We start from the raw sequence: 26958 nt of genomic DNA on the forward strand, positions 1-26958 counted from the left end.
CACTTTGTTTTTCATTTGACTGTTGCCCCAGAGTAGACCATGATCCTGTGTGGCTAAAACAAAAGTCTTTAGTTTGGAGTAGAGATAGGATATTGATGCTGCCCAGCCCTACTTTGAACAAAGAGTTTTATTTACAAGCTAAAACCATTTGGACTCATAAGAAAGCCAGCATTCAGCCCCAACGAACTTCACCAACAGAACAGAGAATCTCTTTAACAACCAGCAGCCAGTAGCAATCCACAGAAATTTCTGCGGCATTGTTTACCTAGATTAAAAAATGTTTCTATTAATATTCTAGTTAAGGTGGAAGATCTACTTGATGACTGATTACTGGATCCGATTAGAGGTTAATTCCATGAGCCTTGAAGCATGAGACTGGGCAGGCGAAGCCAATTGTTTAGGAACCACAGCATAATGTTTTAAGCTTATGAAAGAAGGAATTGTTACATTTTTTTTCTTATGCCTAGAATATTTGTTGCTTTTTGAATACGTCATTTAAATAAAAGATCTTGCAGTTTTCTGAACTGTGTATAGATAATTAGTTTTGCGCTTCAAATTGAAAGTTTTAATTGAATTCAGGATCACAAAAAGCCCTCATTGTTAGGATAACAAGGCTAGATGTGGAACGATTGTTAAGTTGGGGGGCTGTACTTGATGACATGCTGTCAGCCATGGCACAGTTGGTAGCACTCTAACCTCTGTGTTATGGCTCCAAGTCCCATTGCAGAGTCGTGAGCACAAAAATCTAGCCTGACACTCGAGTGCATTACTGAGAGAGTCCTGCACTGTCAGATGTGCTGTCTTTCAGATGTGATGTTAAACCAAGCCTCATCTGCTCTCTCAGGTGAATGTAAAAGGTCCCATGGCACTACTTCAAAGATGAGCAGGGAAGTTATCTCCCAGTGGCCTGTCCAATATTTATCCCGCAAACAACATTACTGAACGCAGATTATCTGGTCATTATCGCATTGCAATGCCATGTTTTCTACATTACACTAAAGGCTACACTTCAAAAAAAAGTACATAATTGGCCGTCAAAGGCTTTGGGATGTTCTGAGAACATGAAAGGTGCTATATAAATGCAAACTTTTCTTTATGAAAGGTGTCTATACCAAGCCTTTACCTAAATAAAGTGGAGTTCTTATCTTGAAACCTTTTAAAATTTAACAGTTGCCCACTCCATGACCCTTCAAGCGGATCAGTTATTAAGTCCACCATGTAATATGGAAGTGGATTACACAGCCTGAAATGGTTCAAAGTTCATTTACCATCTGTACTGAGTTAGTTGGCAAGGCAATGGTTGGAGAATTACAATTGGTCATAGTGTCTCTAGGCTAGGCAGGGGAAAGTTTCTGTTTCTGATAATTACCTGGTGAGTCTAGCTGGCAAGAGCTTGCATAAACACCGGGTGAAGGTAGGATTGAGTTGGCTGTGGTGCCTGCAAACAAGAATGGCCTAATTAAATCACCAACATAAATCAGCAACTTTTAACAGATTTTCCCTGACCTGAAAGATCCCAATTACCAATTTATTTCCAGATCTCTTCATAGTATGCAATGTAATTTCCTGGGAAGTATTAATACCCATTGTCCAGTCTCTTCCCCCTGTCCTCAACCCCCACCCTCGACCACAGTGATACCACAGCAGCCTGTTTATTTTTATTCATTCAAAGGATATGAGTGTCACTGGCAAGGCCAACGTTTGATGTCCATCTCTAATTGTCTATACCTCGGGCACGTAGTATCCTCCATACAATCTAGTAAAAGGAAGAGAGAGATTAGTTGTGGTCATTTAAAATAGCTTAAATGCCTAGATAATTGAAAGTCTTGCATGTTGCATCATTGGAACATATCAACCTTTGAGAGACTCGGCAGCATTTCACTTCAAAATGTGTCACATCTCCAGCTATTCACATGCTTGGAAGAAAAACTTGCATTTATATATTTTCTTTCATTGTTTCAGGGCTTCCAAAGCTAGCAAATTACTTTTTGACATGTGGCCACTGGTTATGTAGGCTAACAACATCTAATTTATGCACAATGGGTCCCACAAACAGTAGAAGAAACAAAAAGCTGTTTCATTTGTTTTAAGACCATAAGACATAGGAGCAGAAGTAGGTCATTTAACCCATCAAGTCTACTCCGCCATTCAATGAGATCAAGGCTGATCTAATAATCCTCGACTCCACTTTCCTTCCTTTTCACCATAACTCTCGATTCCCTTACTGATTAAAAATCGGTCGATCTCTGCCTTGAATATACTTAACGATCCAGCTTCTACAGTCCTCTGCGGGAAAGAATTCCACAGATTAAGTACCCTCTGAGAGAAGAAATTACTTGAGAGAAGAAATTCCTCCTCATCTCTGTCTTAAATGGGTGACCCCTTACTCTGAGATTATGCCCTCTGGTCCTAGACTCTCCCGCAAGGGGAAACAACTTCTTAACATCAACCCTGTCAAGCCCCCTAGAAATCTTATATGTTTCAATAAGGTCACCTCTCATTCTTCTAAACTCCAATGAGCACAGGTCCAACTTACTCAACTTCTCCGCACAAGAAAATCCCTCCATATCAAGAATCAACCTAGTGAACCTTCTGTGAACTGCCTCCAATGCCAGTATATCCTTCCTTGGATAAGGGGACCAAAACTGTTCACAGTATTCCAGTTGTGGTCTAACTAGTGCCTTGTATAGTTTTAGCAAGACTTCCCTATTTTTATACTCCATTCCCTTTGAAATAAAGGCCAACATTCCATTTGTCTACCCTGTTACCTGCTGAACTTGAATGTTAGCTTTTTGGGATTCATGCACAAGGACTCCCAAATCCCTCTGTGCTGTGGCCTTCTGCAGTCTTTCTACATTTAAATAATATTCAGCTCCTCTATTCTTCCTGCCAAAGTGCATAACCTCACATTTTCCCACATTATATTCCATCTGCCAAGTATTTCGCCACTCAACCTGTTTATATTCCTTCTGTAGACTCCTTGTGTCATCCTCACCACCTGCCTTCCCACCTATTTTGTATCATCTGCAAATTTGGTGATAGTGCATTCACTTCCCTCATCTAAGTCATTGATATATATTGTAAATAATTGAGGCCGCAGCACTGATCCCTGTGGCACTCCACTAGTTACAGCTTGCCATCCTGAAAATGCCCCCCTTATCCCAACTCTCTGTCTTCTATTAGTTAGTCAATCCTCTAGCCATGCTAATATATGACCCCCAACACCTTGGGCTCTTATCTTATTAAGTAGCCTTACATGTGGTACCTTATCGAACGCCTTTTGGAAATCCAAACATATTACATCTACTGGTTTCTCTTTATCTATCCTGCTAGTTACCTCCTCAAAGAATTCTAATAAATTTGTCAGGCATGACTTCCCCTTCGATAGGCCATGCTGACTCTGCTTGATTAGATTATGTAATTCTAAATGCTCTGCTATTACATCCTTTATGATAGACTCTAACATTTTCCCAATGACAGAAGTTAAGCTAACTGGCCTATACTTAGCTGTTTTTTGTCTCCCTTTTTGAATAAGGGTGTTACATTGGCGGTTTTCCAATCCTCTGGGACTTTTCCCAAATCAAAGGATTCTTGGAAGATTACTACCAGTGCATCCACCATCTCTGTAGCTCCTTCCTTTAATGTCCTTGTATGCAACCCATCAGATCCAGGTGACTTATTGGCATTTAGCCCCATTAGTTTCCCTAGTACTTTTTCTCTGGTCATAGTTATTGTATTTATTTCCTCCCCCTTTTTTGCCCCTTGATTATTTGGTATTGGAATGCTATTAGTGTCTTCTCCCATGAAGACTGAAGCAAAGTTATTGGTGTGTGGGTGGAGGGATGAATATTAGCCAGGTAAGATGGCAGTATGTACTACACTGAGCCTTAGTCTCGCTGAGCCTTGGACAACACAAATAGACCAGGGCTTTGCAGTCCCGATAACCAGCCAGTGATTCTTGCCAGAAGTCATTATGTACAGGCAGTATTGGCAATGATAAGGGGACTTACACGTAGAGGCAGGAGAAATAACGGAAGTATTAAACGAGTATTTTGCACCTGTCTTTACAAAGGAAGAAGATGATGCCCAGGCTGAGATGAGAGAGGATGTAACTGGTACACTAGAAGAATTTACAATTGAGAAGGAGGAGGTTTTAGAAAGGCTATCTTTACTTAAAATTGAAAAGGTACCAGGGTCTAATGAGATGAGGGAAGGGAGAGTGGAAATTGCAGAGATCATCTTTCAGTTTTCTTTAGACACAGGAGTGGTACCAGAGGCCTGGAGAATTGTGAATGTTCAAATTGCCCTTGTTTCAAAAAGGGTGCGAGGATAATGCCAGCAACTACAGACCATTCAGTTTGACTTCAGTGATAGGGAAACTTCTGGAAACTATAGTTCAGGAGAAAATCAATACTCACTTAGACAAGTGCAGGATAATTAAGGAAAGCCAGCATGGATTCATTAAGGGAAAATCATGTTTAACTAACTTGCTGGTGTTTTTTGAGGAGGTAACAGAGATATTGGCAACACTGTGGATGTGGTGTATATGGATTTTGAAAAGGCATTTGATGCAGTGTCACACAACAGGCACAAAATTCTAGCTCATGAAATAAAAGAGAGAGTAGGCACTTGGATAAGAAATTGGCTGATTGACAGGAAACAGAGTAGTGGTTAATGGATGTTTTTCAGATTGGAAGAAGGCTTGTAGAGTAGTTCCTCAGGGGTCAGTGTTGGGACCCTTGCTCTTCTTGATGTTAATGACCTGGACTGTGGTGTGCAGGGCATGGTTTCAAAATTTGCAGATGATATGGAGATTGGAGACGTTGCCAACTGTGTTAAGGATGGTCTTGAACTTCAAAAGGACATAGATATATTGGTGGATTGGGCAGACAAGTGACGGATGAAGTTCAATGCAGAGAGCTGTGAGGTGATCCAATTTGGCAGGAGGAATATGGAGAGAAAGTATAAAATAAAGGGAGAAACACTAAAGGAGGTGCAGGAACAGAGGGACCTCGGTTTATATGTACATAAGTCATTGAAGATGGCAGGGCATGTTGAGAGCAGTTAATAAAACATACACTATCTTAGGCTTTATTAATAGGGCATTGAGTACAAGAATAAGGAGGTCATTTTGAACTTGTGTAAGACACTGTTTAGACCTCATCTGGAATACTGCATCCAGTTCTGGTGCCATTCTTGAGGAAGGATGTGAAGGCATTGGAGAGAGTACAGAGGAGATTCACAAGAATGATTCCAGGGATAAAGAACTGTAGCTATGAGGATAGATTGGAGAGGTTGGGACTCTTTTCCTTGGAGAAAAGAAGACTGAGAGGAGACTTGATAGAGGTGTTCAAGATCCTGAGGGGTGTGGACAGGGTAATTAGTGAGAAATTGTTCCCACTCAAGAACCAGAGGGCACAGATTCAAAATATTTTGCAAAAGGAATATAAATGATGTGAGGATAAGATTTTTCACCCAGAGGATGATTGGAGTCTGGAACAAACTTCCTGAGAGGGTAGTGGAGGCAGGTTTGATCGAGGTATTCAAAAAAGAATTGGATTGCTATCTGAAAAGAGAAAGGATGTGCAAGGTTACGGGGATGAGGCTTGGGACTAGGAATAGGTAAAATGCTCTTTCAGAGAGCCAGTGCAGACTCGATGGGCCAAGTGGCCTCCTCCTCGACTGTATGTAGTGATTCTGTCATGATTCTGACATTCCCAGTGATCAAATGGGCTGCTGACGCATGCTTTCCAGGCTCAGGTGGAATGGCTGTTTGGAGAAGCAAGCTGCTGCCGCTTGTGGAGTGTACCCCAGCATTCTTTACCATCAGTGTCCAATTTTCACTTGGACTCCCCAATATTTCATTCCTCTCCTGACACCCAAGGTCAGCGTGAGTACAAAAATGCATGATCACACTGATGTATTATCGGATGTTGTTCTGAGATTAGGTTAAATCATATTGTTGGAACCGTGAGGACAAGGTCTAGTCAGTTTTTCCCCTGTGTTCGCTTTCTCACCAGCTGCCGCAGGCACAGTCAAGCAGATATGTCCCTCAGGACATAGCCAGCTCAGTCAGTAGTGGTGCTACAACGCCACTCCTGGTGATGGACATTGAAGTCCTCCACCTCTTGCCACCTTCTGTGCTTCCTCCGAGTGGTGTTCAACATGGAGGAGTATTGATTCATCAGTTGAGGGAAGGTGTTAGGTGGTAAACAGCCAGAGGTTTCCTTGCCCATGTTTGATCTGATGTCATGAGACTTCATGGGGTCCCGATTCAATTTTAAGAACTCCCAGGGCAACTCCTTCCTAACTGTATACCACTGTGCCACCACTTCTGCTGGGTCTGTCCTACCTGTGAGACAGGACATATGCAGGAATGGTGATGATGGTGTCCGGCCAATTGGCTGTAAGGTACAATTCAGTGAGAATGACTATGTCAGACTGTTGCTTGACAAGCCTGTGGGACAGCTCTCCCAATTTTGGTATGAGCCCGCAGATGTTTGTAAGGAGGCCTTTGCAGGTTTAGGTGTCATATTTCCTTCCTTAAAGGACGTTAATGAACACAGAAGTCTTTTCAACCATTGGTGATAGTTTCGTGGCACCCATTAATGAGAGTAGCTTTCAATTCCAAATTCAATCATTCCTTAATTTCTATATGCAATGGAAGACAAACCTAGTCTCTACAACATGTCCTCATAAATGAACTCTTAACACTGCTCTGCCTCCAAGGTCAATACAGCTTTCCACGGGTGTGCATGGAACTGAAAACAGTACTTCATATGGGGTCTAGCCAGTGATCTGTCCAGTTGCAACATAACTTCCACCCCTAATGAAGGGCTCATAGGATTGGTGGAAGTGGTGGGCGAATAGCATGGATTGAAGATTGGTTAACGGACAGGAAACAAATAGGAATAAATGGATCGTTTTCAGATTAATGGAGTACAGCAAGGGTCAGTACTTGGGCCTCAGCTATTTACAATTCATTATCAATGGCTTACATGAAGGGACCGAATGTTATGCATCCAAGTTTACTGTGACACAAAGTTAGCTAGGAAAGCTAGCTTGTGAGGAGAACATAAAATAGATGCAAAAGGTTTTAGACATGTTAAGTGAGTGAGTAAAAATGTCACACGTGGACTATTATGTGGAGAAAGATGAAGTTATCCAAAGGTAGGAAGGAAGAAAAAAAAAGCAGAATATTTTTAAATGTTTGTATTCAGAGAGATTTGGGTGTCCTTGTAGACAAATCATAGCAAGCTAACATACAAGTAGAGCAAGCAATTAGAAAGCAAGTGATATGTTAACTTTAATTGCAAAGGGAATGGCGTCTAAAAATAAGAGGTCTTACTGCAATTATACAGGATCTTGGTGAGACCACACCTGGAACACTATATAGTTTTGGTCTCCTTACCTTAGGATATACCTGCCTTAGACGGGAGTGCAGTGAAGGTTCTCCAAGTTAGATTCCTGTGGTGAGGGAACTGTTGTATGAGGAGAGATTGAGTAGTCTAGACCTATATTCCCTAGAGTTAAGATGAGCCAAGAGCTGATCTAATTGAAGCATATAAAATTCTTAAGAGATATAGCAGGGTAGAAAGTGGGAGAATATTTCCCTAACAGAAATTGTTTTGGATTTCCAGCATCCGCAGTTTTTTTGATTTTATTTATGAGAATATTTCCCTGCTGGGAAGCCTCCCCTACTAAGGTGGTCACAGTTTCACCATAAAGGGTCAGCCATTAAGGACTGAGATAAGGAGATATGTCTTCAACAACAACATATTTAAGTATTGCTGAAAAAGAGAGACATGTCTAAGCTTTTCATCTTGCACTCATCAGGACACTTCACAAAAATACCAATATAAGGAGAAAACAACAATTTATACTGTATGTGAGGAGAATGCTGATTGGTTGGCATGTGGCGTTGCCTTGGAGAATGCACCAGTGATGGTAACTGACAGTTAACTGCCAAGCATTGTTTGAAATTTAAACCAGGCAGCTTGACCCTGCTTTGTCAAAGCATTGCCCTGAGGAATGAGTCAGTGAATAGCTGTCACTTATTTTATTTAGCTGAAACAGGCGCAATGTGTATACATGTTCTTTCTGTCTACAAAGAACAGGGCCCTGTGTATTAATATAAGTAGCTTCCAGTACACGGAAATGTGCCACACTGCGAGTCCGACTAACGATCTTAAATTGGTTGTTAGCGTAATTCTTATCACACTGAAGATTATTTAGCAAATGTTGTCCAATTGTGGAATCACATCTAATGTTTTGAGTTTTGGAGGCACAGTTGGGTATGTTCTTTACCCTGCCTGTTGCAAACAGCAGCTGGGACAGGCTGTTTGATACGATTTATCAGTTTTTAGGACATGTGGCCCACACAGGCACTGAAATTCAAATACCACTTTTCTCATTTGTGTGATAGAGAGAACATCTTTTTGGTTTGACAGCAGCATCCTGTTAGTGGTGAAACCACACGTGTTGCTGCTGCATAGTAGCAGCGTGAAACAGCCAGCTTCACCTGTTGCTCAAATTTTTAAGATACCTCCCCCTCCAGGGTAATCTGAGGTAAACTGGGCAGTTTTCAGGGCAGAAAGTGATAGCCTTAGGCCTGTTCATGAGTTTGCATGATATACAGCGCAAAATGATCTAATCAGGGCAGCCATTATCTTAGAGGAGACTTTGATGCACCCTATTTCAGCATCAATCTTCATTTGGCACCATTAAGTTTTTTAAATTTATTCGTTCATGGGATGTGGGGTGCCGCTGGCTAGACTAGAAGTAATTACCCATCCCTAATTGCACTTGAGAAGGTGTTGGTGAGCTGCCTTCTCGAACCACTGCAATCCGTGTGTTGTAGGAACACCCACAGTTCTATTAAGGAGGGAAATCCAGGATTTTAATCCAGCGACAGGAAAGGAACAGCGATGTCGTTTCACGTCAGGATGATGTGTGACTTGGAGGGGAACTTCCAGGTGGTGGTGTTCCCATGCATCTACTGCCCTTATCCTTCTAGGTGGTAGAGGTTGCAGGTTTGAAAGGTGCTGTTGAAGGATCCTTGGTGAGTTGCTGCAGTGAGTTGCTTGTAGATGGTACACACCACTGCCACATGTGCGTTGGTGGAGGGAGTGAATGTTTAAGGTGCTGGATGGGGTGTTAATCAACTGGGCTGCATTGTCCTGGTGATGTTGAGCTTTTTGAGTACTGTTGGAGCTGCACTCATCCAGGCAAGTGGAGAGTATTCCATCACACTCCTGACTTGAGCCTTGTAGATGGTGGACAAGCTTTGGGGAGTCAGGAGGTGAGTTCCTCTCTGTAAAATTCCCAGCCTCTGGCTGGCTCTTGTAGCCACAATGTAATGAAACATCCCCGGTGCTCCAGAGGAGCATGATAAAACAAAATATGAAGCCAAGACATATAAAGAGATACTAGATCAGGTGATAAAAAGTTTGGTCAAAGAAGTACATTTTATAAGAGTGCCTTAAAATAAGAAAGCAAGTTAGAAAAGCAGAGAGATGTAGGGAAGGGACCAGAGCTTAGGGCCTAGACAAATCAAGGCATGGCCACCAACATCAGGTATACTCAAGAGGCCGGAATTAGTTGAACGCAGAAATTTCGGAGGGTTGTGGGGCTGGAGCAGATTACGGAGTTATGGAGGGTGAGGTCATAGAAGGATTTGAAAACAAGGATGAGAATTTTAAAATCAAGACGTTGCTCGACCGGGAGTTGATAAAGGCCAAAAAACACTGGGGATGATAGGTGAAAGGGATTTGGTGTGAGTTAAGACATGGGCAGCAGAGATTGGATGACCTCAATTTTATGGAGGATAAAATGTAAGAGATTAGACAGGAGCGCATTGGAATAGTCAAGTCTAGAGGTAACAAAGGCATGAATGAGGGTTTCAGCAGAAGAAGAGTTGAGACAGACAAAATCTGCAGTGTTATGGAGATAGAAATAAGCAGTTTTGGTGATGATATGAATGAGGTCAAAAGCTCCTATCAGGGTCAAATATGACACCAGTTTGCGCACAGGCTGGTTTAGCCTCAGACTGTTGCCCGGGAGAGGGATGGAGTTGGTTGCTAGGGAATGGAGTTTGGAGGGGGCACAAAAAACAATCAAGTTTATGAAGGGAGGAAAGAATTTAGAGAAACAAAACTTGAAAAAGGAGCTTGAAAAAGGAGTAAAATTCATAAAATCCATCCAATAAATGTAGTTAAAGAAGATTGTAGGTATTACTCAAAGGTTTGTGAACTTTTCGAATTCTCTACCCAAGAGGGCTATGGATGCTCAGTTATATTCACAGTGTCTTTACGGTGCAGAAGGAGGCCATTCGGCCCATTCAGTCTGCACTGGCTCTCTGAAAGAGAACTCCACCTAGTCCCACTCCCCTGCCTTATCCCTGTAGCATAGTGTCATAGAGTTTACAGCACCAAAAGAGGCCCTTTGGCCTATCATATCCATGCCAGTCATCAAGCCCCTATCTACTCTAATCCCATTTTCCAGCACTTGACCTGTAGCCTTGTATGCTATGGCGTTTCAAATATTCATCTAAATACTTCTTAAATGTTGTGAGGGCTCCTGCCTCTACCACCCTTTCAGGCAGTGAATTCTAGATATCTTCCCCCCCTCTAGGTGAAAAATGTTTCCTCAGATCCCCTCTAAACCTCCTGCCCCTTACCTTAAAGCTATACCTTCTGGTTATTGACCCCTCCACTAAAGGGAAAAATTTCTTCCTATCTACCCTATCTATGCCCCTCATAATTTTGTATACCTCAATCAGGTCCCCCCTCAGCCTCTCTCCACCAAGGAAAACAGCCCCAGTCTATTCAATCTCTCTTCATAGCTGAAACGCTCCAGCCCAGGCAACTTCCTGGTAAATCTCCTCTGCACCCTCTCTAGTGCAATCATATCCTTCCTATAGTGTGGCAACCAGAACTGCACACACTGCTCCAGATGTGGCCTAATTAACGTTTTATACAGCTCCATCATAATCTCCCAGCTCTTGTATTCAATGCTTCTGCTAATAAGGGCAAGTATCCCATATGCCTTCTTAACCACTTATCTACTTGACCTGCTGCCTTCAAAGATCTATGGACATGCATACCAAGGTCCCTCTGATCCTGTGCACTTCCTAAGGGTCCTACCATTCATCGTGTACTCCCTTGCCTTGTTAGTTCCCCCAAAATGCATCATCTCATACTTTTCAGGATTAAATTCCATTTGCCACTGTTCTGCCCATCTGACCAGCCTGTCTATATCGTTCTGTAGCCTAAGGCTTTCTTCCTCACTATTTACCACACCGCCAATTTTTGTGTCATCTGCGAACTTAATGATCATATCATTAATGTACACTACAAACAGCAAGAAACCCAGCACCGAACGCTGTGGTATGCCATTGGACACAGGCTTCCAGTCACAAAAAAAGCCTTCGACCATCACCCTCTGCCTCCTGCCACTAATTCAATTTGCCAAATTGCCCTGGGTCCCATGGGCTCTTACCTTCATGACCAGTCTTCCATGCGAGACCTTGTCAGAAGCCTTTCTGAAGTCCATGTAGACTACGTCAACTACACTACCCTCATCTACATGCCTAGTCGCCTCCTCGAAAAATTCAATCAAATTTGTTAGACATGATCCCCCCTGACAAAGCTATGCTCACTATCCTTGATTAATCTTTGCCTCTCCAAGTGGAGATTAGTTCTGTCCCTCAGAATTTTTTACATAATTTTTTCTACCACTGATGTTAGACTCACTGGCCTATTGTTCCCTGGTTTATCCTTACCACCCTTCTTGAATAATGGTACCACATTAGCTGTCCTGCAGTCCTCTGGCACCTCTCCTGTGGCCAGAGAGGATTTGAAAATTAATGTCAGGGCCTCTGCAATCTCCTCCCTTGCCCCCCACAGCAGCCTGAGATACACCTCTTCTGAGCCTGGGGATTTATCCACTTTTAAGCCCGCTAAAACCACTAATATCTCCTCCTTCTCAATGCTAATTTGTTCAAGTGTATCACAGTACCCGCACCACCCCCCCCCCACCCCCCTAATTTCTGTGCCTTCTCTATAGTGAATATGATGCACAGTACTTATTTAAAACCTCACCTACGTCATCTGGCTCCCCACACAGATTGCCACTTTGGTCCCTAATGGGCCCTCCTCTTTCCCTGGTTACCCTCTTGCCCCTAATATACTTAAAAAATGCCTTTGGATTTTCCTTTATTTTATCTGCCTGTGTTTTTTCACACCCTCTCTTTGCTCTCCTAATTTCTTTTTTAAATAACTCCATGCACTTTCTATACCCCTCTTCTAGGGCTTCTGCTATACTGAGCCCTCGGTATCTACCCTAAGCTTCCCTTTTTTGCCTTATCCAATTCCTGTATATTCCTCGACATCCAGGGTTCTCTGGACTTGTTGGTCCCACCCTTCATCCTTATGGGAACATGTTGGCCCTGCTGTCTCACTATTTCCTTTTTGAATGACTCCTACTGTTCTGATGTAGATTTTCCTACAAGTAGCTGCTCCCAGTCCACTTTGGCCAGATCCTGTCTTATATTAAAATCAGCCTTCACCAAATTCAGAACCTTTATTTCTGGTCCATCTTTGTCCTTTTCCATAACTAGCTTAAACCTTACTGAGTTATGGTCGCTATCACCGAAATGCTCCCCCACTGACACTTCTACCACTTGCTCGGCTTTGTTCCTTAAAATTAGGTCCAGCACCGCCCCCTGTCTTGTAGGACTTCCTAAGTGGTGGCTTTAAAAGTTTTCCTGGATACATTTTAAGAATTCTGCCCCCTCTAAGCCTTTCACCCTTTGTCTATCCCAGTTAATATTAGAGAAGTTGCAATCCCCTACTATTATTACCCTATTATTTCTACGCTTCTCTGAGATTTGCCTATACACCTGCCCTTCTATCTCTCTCTGACTGTTTGGGGATCTATAGTACATTCCCAGTGGTGTGATTGCCCCCTTTTTGTGTTTAGGTTCTACCCATATGGCCTCATTTGTGGAACGTTCTAAGATATCATCCCTCCTTATTGCAACAATTTTGCAACATCACCTCCTCTTTTACACACACCCCACCCTGTCTCTCCTGAAGATTCTATACCCTAGAATATTGAGCAGCCAGTCCTGCTCCTCCCTCAACCATGTCTCTGTGATAGCAATGATATATCCCCATGTGTTAATTAACATCCTCAACTCATTTGCCTTACTCGCAAGACTCCTTGCGTTAAAATAATTGCCATCCAGCTTTGCCATGCTCCCTTGTGCCTTAACTTGAATATGTATGTTCTGCCTTCTAGGCTGACTTGACTTTTCTCAACTTGTCTGTGCATCACCCCCTCTATATCCCATCCACTCTATATCTCGTCCCCCTGCCAAATTAGTTTACGCCCCTGCTCCCCCAAAGATGTTGCTCCCATTCTGGTTCAGGTGCAACCTGTCGGACTTGTACAGATCCCACCTTCCGTAGAAACGGACCCAGTGATCCAGGAGTCTAGAGCCCTCCTTCCTGCACCATCTATTCAGCCACACATTCATCTGCTCCATCTGCTTATTCCTTTCCTCACTAGCATGTGGCAGAGGGAGTAATCCAGAGATTGCAACCTTTTGAGGTTCTCAATCTGTTACCTAGTTCCCTAAATTCTTGTTGAAGGACCTCATCCCTCTCTCTACCTTTGTTGTTGGTACCAATGTGAACCACGATCTCTGACTGCTCGCCCTCCCCCTTCAGAATGCCCTGCAGCTGTTTAGTGACATCCTTGATCCTGGCCCCAGGGCGGCAGCACACCATCCTGGAGTCGTGTCAATGGCTGCAGAAACGCCCTCACCATTGAGTCTCCTACCAGTATTGTCCATCCTCTCTTTTCTCATCCCACCTTGTGCAACTGGACTCTGGCTGCACTCCCCAGAGGACCCGTCACTCTCACCATTTTCAACACAGAAGAACTGTTCTTGAATGAGATGCACTCTGGGGCTTTCCTGACTACTTGCCTGACTCCCTCCTTCTGACCCATTCCTTCTCTGACTGCAGTTCCTTAAGCTGCGGGGTGACCACGTCTAGAAACATGCTATCCACATAACTCTCAGCCTCGCGGATGCACTGCTGTGCCTCCAGCCGACACTCAAGCTCCGGAACCCGGTGCTGGAGCTGGTCAAACCGGTAACCTTGCACATTCTCTCTTTTCAGGCAGGAAACCAATTCCCTTTTGAATATGTCGATCGAACCTACCTCCACCACCCTTTCAGGAAGTTTGTTCCAGATTCCAGCCACTCTCTGGGTGAAAAAAAGTCAGTGATTGATAGATTTTTGGTGATTAATAGAATTGAAGGATATGGAGATGGTAGACGAAGGTAGAAAATCAGCAATGATTGTATTGAATGTCGGAGCTGGCTTGAGGGAACAAATGGCCTTTTCTTCCTTTTTCATATGATTTTATGCATTCCAGCTCCCTTGAGGTAAAGGGAAACATTCCCTTTTCCTTTTAAATTATTTTTGAACCTAGTCTTTTCATGATTTATTTTGACCCCTAAATCTGGCTTCTCATCCACTGTTCCTATCTTCTGACCATGTAGAAAATACATTGATCTATCTTTCTGTGGTCCAAAATGGATGAGTTCACATTTTCCCACACTGAACTTCATCTGCTCCAGTTTGGCCCATTCACTTAATCTATCACTGCTCCTCTTTTGCAACTTCCATCTCCTATCTACAATATTTACTGTGCCACCTAACTTCACATTGTTGACAGACGTGAAAATATGGGTCTCCGTTCCTTCAACCAAGTGATTTATAGATACAGTGAAAAGCTGAGCTCCAGTGTAGACTCCTGGGGGACACCATTTGTCACATCCTTCCACTGGCATATATACCCATTACCCCTACTCTCAGTCTCCTACCTCCTAATCACTTTGCTACCCAAGCCCATAGGCTGCCCCCATTTCGATGTGCACTCATTTTGTTAACAGTCTTTTATGCGGAACTTTGTCAAATGCTGAACTGCTCTTTTTATTTTCTTTTTAGGCAAAGAATGAACAGTTACACTTGATGGACACTGCCACTGAATTTAGGTGGAGCCGACGTCAGTCGGTGAAGAATGTGAGCAAAGCATTTGATAACCTTGCCACAGATGAAAAAACTCACTCTGAGAAAATAAGTGGGCAAAACAGTTTCAACAGGAAGGCTGAGGAGATGAAGAGGCAAATTAATGACACCAGTGTGCCTGTGGATGTTGCTTCAATGACTAGGGTTGACACTGAAAGTTCAGATGGGCAGCAAACAGCCAACGCATCGACAGACTCTGACTTGTGCATAAAAGCTGTAAGAGTCTCCGTTATTGAAAATGAGGTCCGGCGTCACAAGGTACGAGAGTTTTTACATTCAGAAGATCCCTCGTACACCTGCTTTAATAAAGGCAAGAGATCAGAACAAACTGCCCACTCTGGGCAGATCAATTACACTACTATGAAAACAGCAGCTGAGGTGATGTATAGTGATAAAGAGGCCAGTAAAACTAAACCTTTGGAGCCTGAAGCTGCTGCCATAGAGGGGCGAAGAAAGGCCTATTTCAAGTCAGAGGAGGAAAGAGTTTCCAGGTCTTTAGTAAATACTCCTCCTTCCTCAAAGGTTACTGCACAAAATGTTTCTGGTTTGTTATTCCTTACAAGCCATGGTAAAATTGATACTTGGCAAGATGTAAGTGAAAAAACAGACAATTGCTTCCTCCTTACAACATCTGAAGACAAAGTCACAACTCGCCACACCAGGAAATCACATTCTATGATGGATCGTACAAATCGTAAAGAAAATGTTTCTGACCCAAAGAGACATTGGAATCCGTCACTTCCAGCCGAGAACAGTTCAACTCTGGAGGCACCAAATTCTCAAATAAAAGTAGCTGAGGTGCTGAATACTGTTCAAAATCAGTCACCTCATATTGAGGTGCGAACCACAGCCAAAGTGGACTCGGATAAAGATGGAAAGAAACAAATGAAAATGGTTCAACTCAACTCCCACTGTAACACCAAAGTGTTACTTACTTCAAAAGGCAGCCCCAGAGATTTTGGTTTGAAAAAGGACAATGAAGCTGCCAACCAGGAGCTCCTCCCCTCTGCTGGGTCCATAGATGTGAAAGATTCAAAGGGCAGTGATAATGTAGATGGATGTAAAGAAGCAAAAAGGTTGCTACGAGGTGATGGAACTATAGAATTCAGTGGGAAGGGCCTTCCAAAGGAAGGGAGGGACAAGAGAAGGAAAAAGATTTCTTTGGAGCCCAACTCTACAACCTGTGCAACAGATCACATCTCTGATTGTTCTACTGGGACCAGTTATGTGAAACACAGATATACAACTGAGCTCTTGTCCACTTCTGACTGTTGGCCAGTCGATAGATCAAAAGAAGGATTCTCTGAAGAGAACTCTAAAAGTCATCCTAAATTTCTCATTCCAGAAAAACCTAAAACAACCCTGTTGTCTGAAGAATTTCTTGACATGCCATGGTCAAACAGTGAGGGTGATGCTTCAAAGGAAAGCCATGCAGTGAAACAGCCCAAAATGGTAGACTCTGAGAAGCCAAGAAAGGATAAGGGCACTTCCTCGCGTAACAGGCACAGTATATTAGACCTTGATGTTTTGATGGCAGATTATAGAAAAGAAGTATCTAAAAGAAATGAAGAACCAAAGCCTTCTTTTTATCATGATAAAATGGATAACCACCATTCCAGTACTTGGCAAAAAGATTACGAAGAACAATTATCCAAAAAGATGATAAAATCTGCTGATCAGGGTCTTGGAATATCATCCTCTTCAGGTAAAAGCAAAGGTACATCTGAGATGCTGAATAAAAAGCATTTGCACCGTAATAGTGTCCTGGACCTAGATGCCTTGATGGCTGAATATAAAAAGGGAATGCCAGAACCTGTAAAGGTTGACCATCGGACTGTCAGGTCAAAGTTAGCTGATGGAATATCTCCAACTGTGAAAATTCAGAAGAGCTCATCGTTCGCTTTCCACGAAGCGAAGACCTATCAGAAAAATGATCAAATGAAGGAACTCCATGGTGAAGAATATCATAGAGATACCTGTGAGAGTGTGTCTGCTGATGTAAAGAGGCGGTCCAAGGATGAGAAAAGGAAAAGCCGACCATCCTCAGCCTATAAAGAATATGATGAGTTGGAAAAGTGTGATCTTCGTTCAAATGACCAGAAGTCAGAGAGTAAACGAATCAATGAAGTGGAAACTTTGACCAGTACACCAGCCAACTTGAACAAGCAGTCCAAGCATGAAAAAAAGAAAAGCAGACCATCCTCGATGTATACAGAGCACAGGGAACTGGAACAGCCCGAGCTTCGTACTGATGGACAAAAATCTGGAAACAGAGAGAAGGGAAAACCTAGAGAGGATGATCACAGTGAATTAAGGCCAAGACATAGAAAGAATAGGGGCGAAGAAAGAAAATCAAGAATAACTTTTGTTGAGACAGACAGTTCAACCCAAGTTTTTGATAGTCATTACCCTGATGGCAAAGCTGGCATCTTGGACTATTTGCTCAGTTCAAGGAGGCCAGTTCATGGTTCACCACACCTCGTATTAGAGAAGGAGAAACCAGTTGAGATATCAGCTGATAACAGGCTCTGTGCAGAAGTAGAGCACAGACCAGCAGACCATAAAGAGGAACCTGAACAGAAATCTCCTAGGGTAATAAATGAGTATCTGAAAGATCTAAACCAGTTTGTCCTAGAACCTAAGACATCAAGGCCTTTTGAAAGTCACAGACAGAGACAAAAGGCAGTCGATGGTCTGTTAATGAATCAAGAAGGAACATCAAACTCTAGGAACCACGACGGAAGAAAGAACTACTCAACTGGAGAAAGTCAAAGCCGAGTAACAGAAACTTCGGTACACACAATGTTGTCAATGGCAGAGAATAAGATGGTAAGCACGTATTTACAAAAATAATTGTTCATGCAAAGCAGGCAGCTAAATCCATTCGTATAATCTGTTAAGAGGCGATTTGATAGGAGTGCTTAAAATCATGAGGGGTCTGGAGATGGAGAGAAATTGTTGCTGTTGACAGAAGGATGGAGAACCAGAGGGTACCAATTTAAGATGATTGGCAAAAGAAGCAATGCTGACATGAGGAAGGACTTTTTTACACAGCAAGTGGTTAGGACCTGGAATGCACTGCCCGAGAGTGTGATGGAGGCAGATTCAATTGTTGCTGTCAAAAAGGAATTGGAGAAAAACAAATTGCAGGGCTACTGGGAAAAGGCAGGAGATTGGGACTGAATTGCTCTTGCACAGGCCGGCATGAACACAATGGGCCAAATGGTCTCCTTATGTGCTGTAAACATTCTATGGTTCCTTGAGGAACCATGGTGTTAAAATTCTGTCAGTGGTAGTAATACGATTTTATATTGCCTTAGGCTGGATTCTACAACTGGTATGAAATTTAGCTACCTACCTTATGCAGCTAACTTTGGTATAAATAATTTAAAATCTTGAACATTGCTAGATTGTCTTTGGGTTCCACTGTTTACTGTGAGGTCTCAGTCTCCTGCGTAAGTCCAGTTTGATTATCTTGCCAGAGATTTCAAAATGAATCTGTGCCTGCAGTTCTAGGATGAAATTCCTGATACTGGCTTTGTAGAAAAATCCCAACCTGGATCAATATGATGTTCATTGCAACTCAAAATGTGTTTATCCTCAGGCCATTAAGAGTTTTTATGTATTTCCTTCATTCTTCTCATGTAGCATCCTCATTGTTCAGGGTCACTAATCATGGCTTATACCACAGTGGCATTTAGGGGCAAGGCGCGGGATAGGCCACAAAAACTATCTCAGCAAGTACGGAGATTGAACATGTGCTGTTGGCATTATTCTGCACCCATGGTCTAGCCAGCTGAGCCAGCTGACCCCTGTTTTGTGTATTTAATTTCCAAGTGATTTCAATGCAACCTGGTACATGACTTTTGAACCTTTTTCGAGGGAAACTTGGACGGGAAAACTTTTCAACCACTTAATTTTTCTTCAGTAAGAGAGATGCAAACACATTCCCCTGACTCTTCCTCTCTGCCTTTCTCTCTCCCTTCTGCCCATTCTTCCCTCCTCCTCCCTCTTCCCTCTGTCTCCATCATTTTACCCTCCTTCCACTGTCTAATTCTATCCCTCTCCATCTCCCTCCCTCCTTTCCTCCTTCCCCCAGCCCCCACCTCTGTCCCATTGGCCTATTCTTCCTTCCCATTCACCCAAATTGCTTCCATTACCTCCCACCTTGCTCAACCAAAGAAAATTCAAACTGGTCACAACTCCCCGTATGCAAGGCCCTGGGGCATAAATTGGTTTTTCATGAATATTACATATGTCAATCTTTTTGTTTCCCTGTTGTTGGAGGTTCTCAGTGACTGAGATTAAAGTTCCCTCTTGTGGCAGAGGCCTGAGCAATTCATATATATATATATGTCCCTGTAACTCTATATGTCAGTGCTTCAGTGCTGAGTTATGTTGTGTTAACCAGAGATTCTGACTTTTTGACCTGTGACACCAGCCACTGGGAATAAAAGGGAAAATGCCCAATTTTATATCTGTTACCATTGGAGTAGAGGCTTACAACCTGCTCACTCACCAGATTTTGCCAGAAATTGAACAGTATAAATGGAGTGTTGCTTCAGTCGCTTATTACAGTCCTACTTTGTGCATGACAGGATTCTCACTGCATGGAAAGGGAACAACTTCTGGACCTCCCAAGCAAGATTCAGAGGAAAATCGGGAATATGATTCAGTTGACCTCGAAGACCAAGAAACAAAATGAGAAGGAAGTGTATTCCAGGCGCAGTGCACAACAGGAGAAAAGCCAAGACCACAACGTGGTAAGGCAGCTGAAATAGTATTCATGTTTGATGTGATAACTGTGTCAGTGATATTGACAGTGGACCATGCTGTTGGTGCCAATGATGTGGATGAGGATGTACATCCTGTTCTCTGATGTTCTGCGATCGGGAAAGTTCCCCTGTTGTTGGTGCACGTGGTGAGTTATGTTAATGATGATGAGCGTATTGCTCAAGGCTTTTGATGTTCACAAGATTGGCTGCCCCATAGGGCTGATAGCATTGATATTGATGAGGATGGGCATCCTGCTGTCTGGGCAGATGGTACTGACTACAGGAACAGGAACCATGCTGTCTAGACTGATGATGTTGATACAAACTGCTGCTGTGCTCTTTGAGTGGAGGTTACTCATGTCAGTGAGGATGGACAATCCTATTCTCAAGCTTGGTGATGTTGATGTCACGGAATATTGGGCATCTAGTCCTGATTAAGTTTTTATGAGCAGTGCTTTTTTTTTTTGTTTGGGTATCAAAATTCCTGAGGTTCCGTGAGTTCTGTTTGCCCTTCGGTAGGAGGTGATTATTCGTGTGACAATTGAATGCTGGCAGGCTGAAGGCATTGTAGCAGAATGCGATCTAGTCTTCACCCAGTGTCCAACCACATGCACTTGGTGCAGGCCTCAGAAGGAGGAATTTTGCAGCATACCGGCTGAGATCTGCCAATTCACACAAACTAAACAGCAGACCTGAAACTTTGCTAGTGTGTATGGCTCCGCTGAAATATTGCAAATATTGTGGCTTGAGAAGCTTAGCATAAGGAATCAGATCAGTCAGGAGCGGGAACCCCAGTATCATTACTTTTTTTTTTATTCGTTAATGGGATGTGGGCATCACTGGCTATTGCCCATGTTCAGAGGGCATTTAAGAGTCACCCACATTGCTGTGGGCCTGGAGTCATACAAAGTAAGGGAAGCAGATTTCCTTCCCTAAAGGAAGCAGTTTATTTTATGACAGTCAGCAATGGTAATCATGGTCCTCACCAGACTTTTAATTCCTGATTTTTTTATTGAATCCAAATTTCACCTCTGCCGTGGTGAGATTCGAACCCAGGTCCCCAGTGCCTTACCCTGGATCTCTGGAATACTAGCCCAGTGACAATACCACTCTGCCACCATCTCCACCTTGTACCACCCTGCTGCTGCTGCTCCAAGTGGTATCATCCAGTTCATTTATTTTGGAACACCATGTAGAAAAGTAGATGTAGGGATGTTAGTTGAGGACAGGATTAAGGGGGGAGGCTTTGAGTTTCTCTGGTGGAACAGCCTGACACAAATAGTAGAACCGAAGGAGATACCAAAAGGTCAACAGATTCTGGTAGACGTTAAACTGTGGAAGCAGGCAAAGAATTGTTGCCTTCAGGTGAAAAAGTTGGCCAAAATGGAAAAGGTTCCTTTCATGCTGCATTTCACATAGTCTTGACTAACATTGCTTCAGGAATCAGAAAATGTTTTGGAAACTGGTCGCCAATCACTGCTGCACAAAGACTGCAATAATTCACACTTGTACCTGAGAAAGGTCAGGTCTACATTAATTGTGAAGCTCTGAGGATTTAGGCTCAAAATAAATCCTTAATACTGTTACAGTATTATCATGTAGCATTCGCAGTCGTCCTGAGTGTTTAGTGATTTAAGAACTGGCACTGACACAAAATAAGGGTATATTGTCTTTGATTTGCATCCACCTCCATATGTGGATGTGGGGGGAGGACATTTTATATTCTCGCTCTCTCTGACTTTTTTAATACATTTAACAAATGGAGGAATTTTACCTCACAGTTTGTGTGTGCAGCTCTGCAAGAATTGTCTTTGTTGATTGAATGAGTATTGTTAAAAAGGTTTTTGAGGGTTATGGTTTAAATAAAGAAAGCTGATAAATTTCAGAGGCTTTAAATAATATTGGCCGTGGCAGTATATGAATCATAATTTGGGTATAAATCAGGACACAGCTGTACTTGTGTGAATTGTGACCCTTGTTCCACATTGAAAATTGCTGCCTCCACACTTCAGTGAAGAGAGTCCATGTGCTGCAAAATGTTGTGATTTGGGTTATCGAAAGCTTTTAACATTAATGTAAGCTTATTGAGTCCTCAGGAGCCACTGGCACAATGTACAATGTGTGGCATTTTTCATGTTGAACATATATATTATATATACTTACACACTGCAAATTAAGTATTGTTTTTTCTTTTTCTTAATTTTGATCCTATCATTAGTCCTGTCACAAGCTTTGCTGTAATATTGTTGTCTCTAAGATTTGTTTTTGCCTCTCTGTGAACAATCAAGGCTAAACTCTGATCGATGGGTTCAGGCAGTTTATGTGTAGAACAACAGATGCAGCTGAGATGGAAGTGAGCTCATTGCTTTTTAAAGGTGATAAACAGAGAGCATGCGTCGGAGCCAGTGGAATAGACAAATTAAACAGTGATATTGATTTTATAATTCATCAGTGGTGCCTGCACAAGTGAGTTCTGACTTGCATGGTTTATGTTGTGTAACTCTCCTTCCCGTGTATTAGAGCTGTTTCCTCACTAAAACACATGTTGTTGGAGGCTGTTGTGTTTTGTGAATTGTGATGTCTTGGCACTGTCCTCCTGCATGTTTCAGAGTGAATTATAGTTAGTTTGGAGGCTGGAAATAGAAGAATTAATTAAAGGGGGAGAAACAAAACTGGCCACTGGCCTTTTTTATTCCATGTTCAACCGCCCCTTCCATCCTTTAACGTTTGATTTTCTGTCCATGTTCCGAAGCTAATTGTGACCTAGAAAAGGGCTGTTCAAACTGCATCCCCTGATCCCTCATGCCTCATTTACACTTATTTCTTTAAATTCACTGACTTGTCCTGTGTGAAATATTTTGGACTTGGCGATTCTGGAAAGAGCTGTTGCCTGATTGATATTCAGAACACGCCTGCAAAATGAGATATATGCAAGATAATGAGAACAGGGCTTTAAACTTTCTGTGCAGCCTCCAACGTGCTGTGATATGCACTAAGTGATCTGTAAATATATAAGCTTGGACAATCCCTATCCTGAGAGGGTGCAGTAACAACCTGCTTCCATTGATGCCCTAAACCAGCTGCTATAGGGTGAGAAAGAATGATCCCAGTCATTAATTATTTTTCTTTCCTTCCTCTCTCTCTTTTTGGGCAAAAGTGTGATGTCTGCTTGTCTCTGCTTCCCTACAGCAGAGATCAGCAACACTGTGAGGGCGAGCATTGAACCTGTTGGTTCCGATTGAACCTGTTGGTTCTGATTGACTCTTCTGAGAAGAGTCATACAGACTCGAAACGTTAACTCTGTCTTTCTCTCAACAGAAGCTGTCAGACCTGCTGAGTTTTTCCAGCAATTTTTGTTTTGGTTCTGATTGTTTTATTCCTGTATGATGTAATGCATATTTATACCAGGAGATGGCAGCACCATACTCAGGCCAGTCAGATCATGTTTATATTCAGCTTCAGTGAAAAGACCCATATATGTGCCTACAGTCACTTATTTTTCCCAATTGCTGAAATAAATGGTCATCCTCATGTTCACTCCCTCCAAAGCCTCACCCCTCTGTCTCTGTAACCTTCTTCAGCTCCACAACCCTCCGAAAACTCTCTATTCCTCCAACAAAGGCCTCTTGTATATCCCCCAATTTCCTTCACCTTCCTTAGGCTGTCTCGGACTCGAGCTTTGGAATTCCCTCCCTAAACTCTTTGCCTTTCTATGTCTGTCTCTCTCTCCTGCTTAAACCCTATATCTTTGACCAAGCTTTCAGGAACATAGGAATTAGGAACAGGAGTAGGCCATTCAGCCCTTCAAGCCTGCTCCACAATTCAGTAAGAACATGGCTGTTCTGCATGTCGTCTCAACTCCACTTAACCATCTGCCCCCCCGTAATCCTTGACTCCTTGTCTATGAAAAAGCTGTTTAACTTGCCTTGAATAAATTTAACGACTAAGCTGCCACTGTTTTCTGGGGAAGACAATTCCACGTCCCAGTGATGCTTTGAGAAAAAAAATTCTTCTTATCTCCCTCTTAAATGGTAGGCCTCATTGTTAAACTGTGTCCCCGGTTCTAGTCTCTCCCACAAGTGGAAACATCCTCCCGGTATCTACCCTGTCAAATCTTTTCAGGATCTTATATGTTTCAATAAGATCACACCCTCATTCTTCTAAATTCCAATGGGCATAGGCCCAACCTGTTCAACCTCTCCTCATAAAATAGGCCCCTCATCCCAGGAATGAATTGAGTGAACATCCTTGACCACCTGTCATTTGACCTTTGGCACCGTGTCATTTCTTTTTGTCCAGTTGCACTCCTGTGAGGTGACTGGGGATTTTTTTACTACATTAAAGGTGCTGCATAAATGTAGCAAGTCTTTCTTGTGATAACCTCAGAAGAGAAGCAGATAGTATAAAAGCTTAACAGTAAAGTTACACTCGCTAAAATATGTAATTAATGCAATATGCAAAGTGGAAAGTGCTGATTTTAGTCAGCATTGGAACAATCTCCCTCTGTCAGAAAGATCAAACCATGTGTTCCGGAGATGTGCTGTGTCAGGGATTTTAGTGGTGTATTTTCTTCTCTTGATTCTGTCACCTGTCAAATCCATACCTTGGACACGAGTTCCAGTTGGGAACTGTTGAAAGCATGTAGCGGGTGCAGTGTGAATGCATGAGACTATCAGCAAGTGAATGAGATACAAGGAATGACTAGAGATTTGAAAGAACTAGCGTTTGAAAGAAAGAAAAATCAAAGCAAAGAGATGAAAGAAGGTCTTGCATTAATTATAGCGCCTTTGTGACCTCAGGACGCCCAAAGCACTTTACAGCCAATAAAGTGCATTGAAGTGCAGTTAATTTTGTAATGCATTAAATTCTGCACCCAATTTGTTCACAGCAAACTCTCACAAACAGCAATGTTGATACCAGATAATCTGTTCTTTAGTGTTGTTGGTTGAGGGATAAATTTTGGACAGGACATGGGATAACTCCCTTGCTGTTAATCAAATTGTGGCATGGATTCTTTTCATACAATGGCCTCTTTCTGTGCTGTAACCATTCAGCCTATTGTATCCATACAGGCAGGCCCATTTGAGACTGCAAATAGGGTTTCAACTCATCTGAAAGACAGCACCTCAATTGGTGCAGCATGCCCTCAGTCCTGAACTCAAGTGCTAGCCTAAACTTTTGTGCTCAAATCTCTGCAATGGAAATTGAACTGAGTGTTCTGACTCAGATGAGAGTGCTGTCAACCAGTGAGGTCAATTCAGAGCAGTACTTCTGATGAATGCCAGAATATTAGATCAAATGAGCACAGATTAAAACTGTTGAAAGATCAAACATCAGGAAGCACAATCTCATGCAAATGGTCTTCAAGAGTAGGGTAATGAGTTGAAAACTCATATTTATTCACAAGACAGTATGTGATGGTAAATGCAAGCTTTATTGATTCAGTTAAATGGACTGAGTGGTTTCCTTCCACTGTGGTTATTGAGCGGTCTCTTGACTGCCTTAATTTTTGTCTGCACCATCAGAGGCGCCGTCTTTCAGATGAGGCCTTAAACCGAGGTCCAGAAGGCCCTCAGGTGGATGTAATGATCCCATGACATTATTTTGAAGTAGATCAGGGGGAGTTCTTTCCAATGTTCTGGCCAATATTTATCCCTCAACCAATGTCACTGAAACAGGTTACCCAGGTCATTATCACATTGCTGCTTGTAGCACCTTGCTGTTTGCAACTAACCGGCTGTTTTTTCCATATTTGAACTGTGACTATACTTTAAAAGCATTCCACTGGCCCTAAAGCGCTTTGGGAAGGCCCTGAGGTCTTGAAAGACGCTGTATAAATGCAAATCTTTCAACTGGATTGTAGGGTGCTGCTGCATTGTTCTGTTCTGTCACCAGGTGGCAGTGTTCTATCCCTGGAGAGCATCTCTGGTCCTGTATTTCATCGAATTGAAAAAAGAAACTAGGCTGAGTTTGGTGAGGCCGCAGTTGCAGAAGGGGAACTTCCCAGATGTGTACTTACACTGTCTAGAACATCAAATCCAGTGACTGAAACTGCAGCCTAAACTCCCAAAACTACTACTTTCATATACAAACTGATTTTACCGACAGTAGTATGAGTTCATTAAACATATGTAAGTGAACTTCACCAGAGAGAATTCCAAATAGTTTTTTTCTTCACAGGGCCCTATCTAAAGAGTTAGTCTCTTCTCTTGTCCATCCCTCCCACATTTATCTGTCAATTAGTGTTGTCCATTTGCGTGTTGATGTTGTGTCTATCAGTGAGGAGGTAGGGTGACCGGATTTTCAAAAGTTAAAACTGGGACACGTCAAAAAGCCTTGGGAAGGTGGGGCTTCATGGTGATTGACACGTTGGGTGACCAATAGCTGGAGTTTGTAGAAGGGACAGTTGAAGGTAGGATTTCATGTGATGACATCTCCAGGAGCCTGTCCAGCCAGGGTTGCTAACCCTGTTAAGACACCCAATTATTGAAGACGGCAGTTGTGAATCACAGACTTTTGTTTCAATGACATTTCGGACTCATTTTCTTAAAGAAATGGAACCAAGGTTTCATTTGTCATAAGATCCTAGATCTCTGTTCTGCTCCAACTTTACTCTAGAATGCACTATGGTAAGACCAGTCTCTATTTAAAAGCCTTGTTTATTTTCACTTGCACAGTATAAATATTTTCAGCTAGAAGCTGAATTAGTAAGCATTCCTCAGGCGTGGGAGATTTTGTTTGCACCCAGAGCCTCAAGCAGTAAAGCCCCTGATCTTTCGATATGAGGTCTGACTGTGAACGTGCCACAGCTCAACAGAACTTGCCTGCCACCTTCCTCAGCGCTGATTGGTGGTTTACCGATGGGTGCCGACTGTCTCAAATGCAGCTTGTTGTTGGCAGACACCGCTGTCAATCTTCTTTCCTAACCTAGAGGCTGATTCCTTCCCGGCTCTGGGTGCCGGCGGGAAGGATTTCTGCACGTGCAGGAGTGTCCTGGTGCGGCCGCTGAGCGATCGGCGGGCGGACAGCATTCCGATTCCCAGGGCAGCGCGAGAGGGTTTTTATTGGGTCTGCCGACA

The 26958-nt window shown here is 42.7% G+C and overlaps 1 protein-coding gene across 3 annotated transcripts in view; it reads left to right on the top strand.

The window, feature by feature from the left end:
• Positions 1 to 26958, top strand: part of LOC121285829 — a 238360-nt gene that overhangs the window by 66311 nt on the left and 145091 nt on the right. For all 3 annotated transcript variants that reach the window (XR_005944797.1, XM_041202699.1, XM_041202700.1), the window contains exons 4-5: positions 15024 to 17933; positions 19703 to 19867. Coding sequence is in view for 2 of the 3 variants with exons in the window: in XM_041202699.1 (XP_041058633.1) it covers positions 15024 to 17933; positions 19703 to 19867 (3075 nt within the window). In the remaining variant the exon portion in view is untranslated. The remainder of the gene's footprint in view (positions 1 to 15023; positions 17934 to 19702; positions 19868 to 26958) is intronic.

Source organism: Carcharodon carcharias, chromosome 13 (genome assembly GCF_017639515.1).
Source record: "Carcharodon carcharias isolate sCarCar2 chromosome 13, sCarCar2.pri, whole genome shotgun sequence".
Taxonomy (NCBI): Eukaryota; Metazoa; Chordata; class Chondrichthyes; order Lamniformes; family Lamnidae; genus Carcharodon; species Carcharodon carcharias.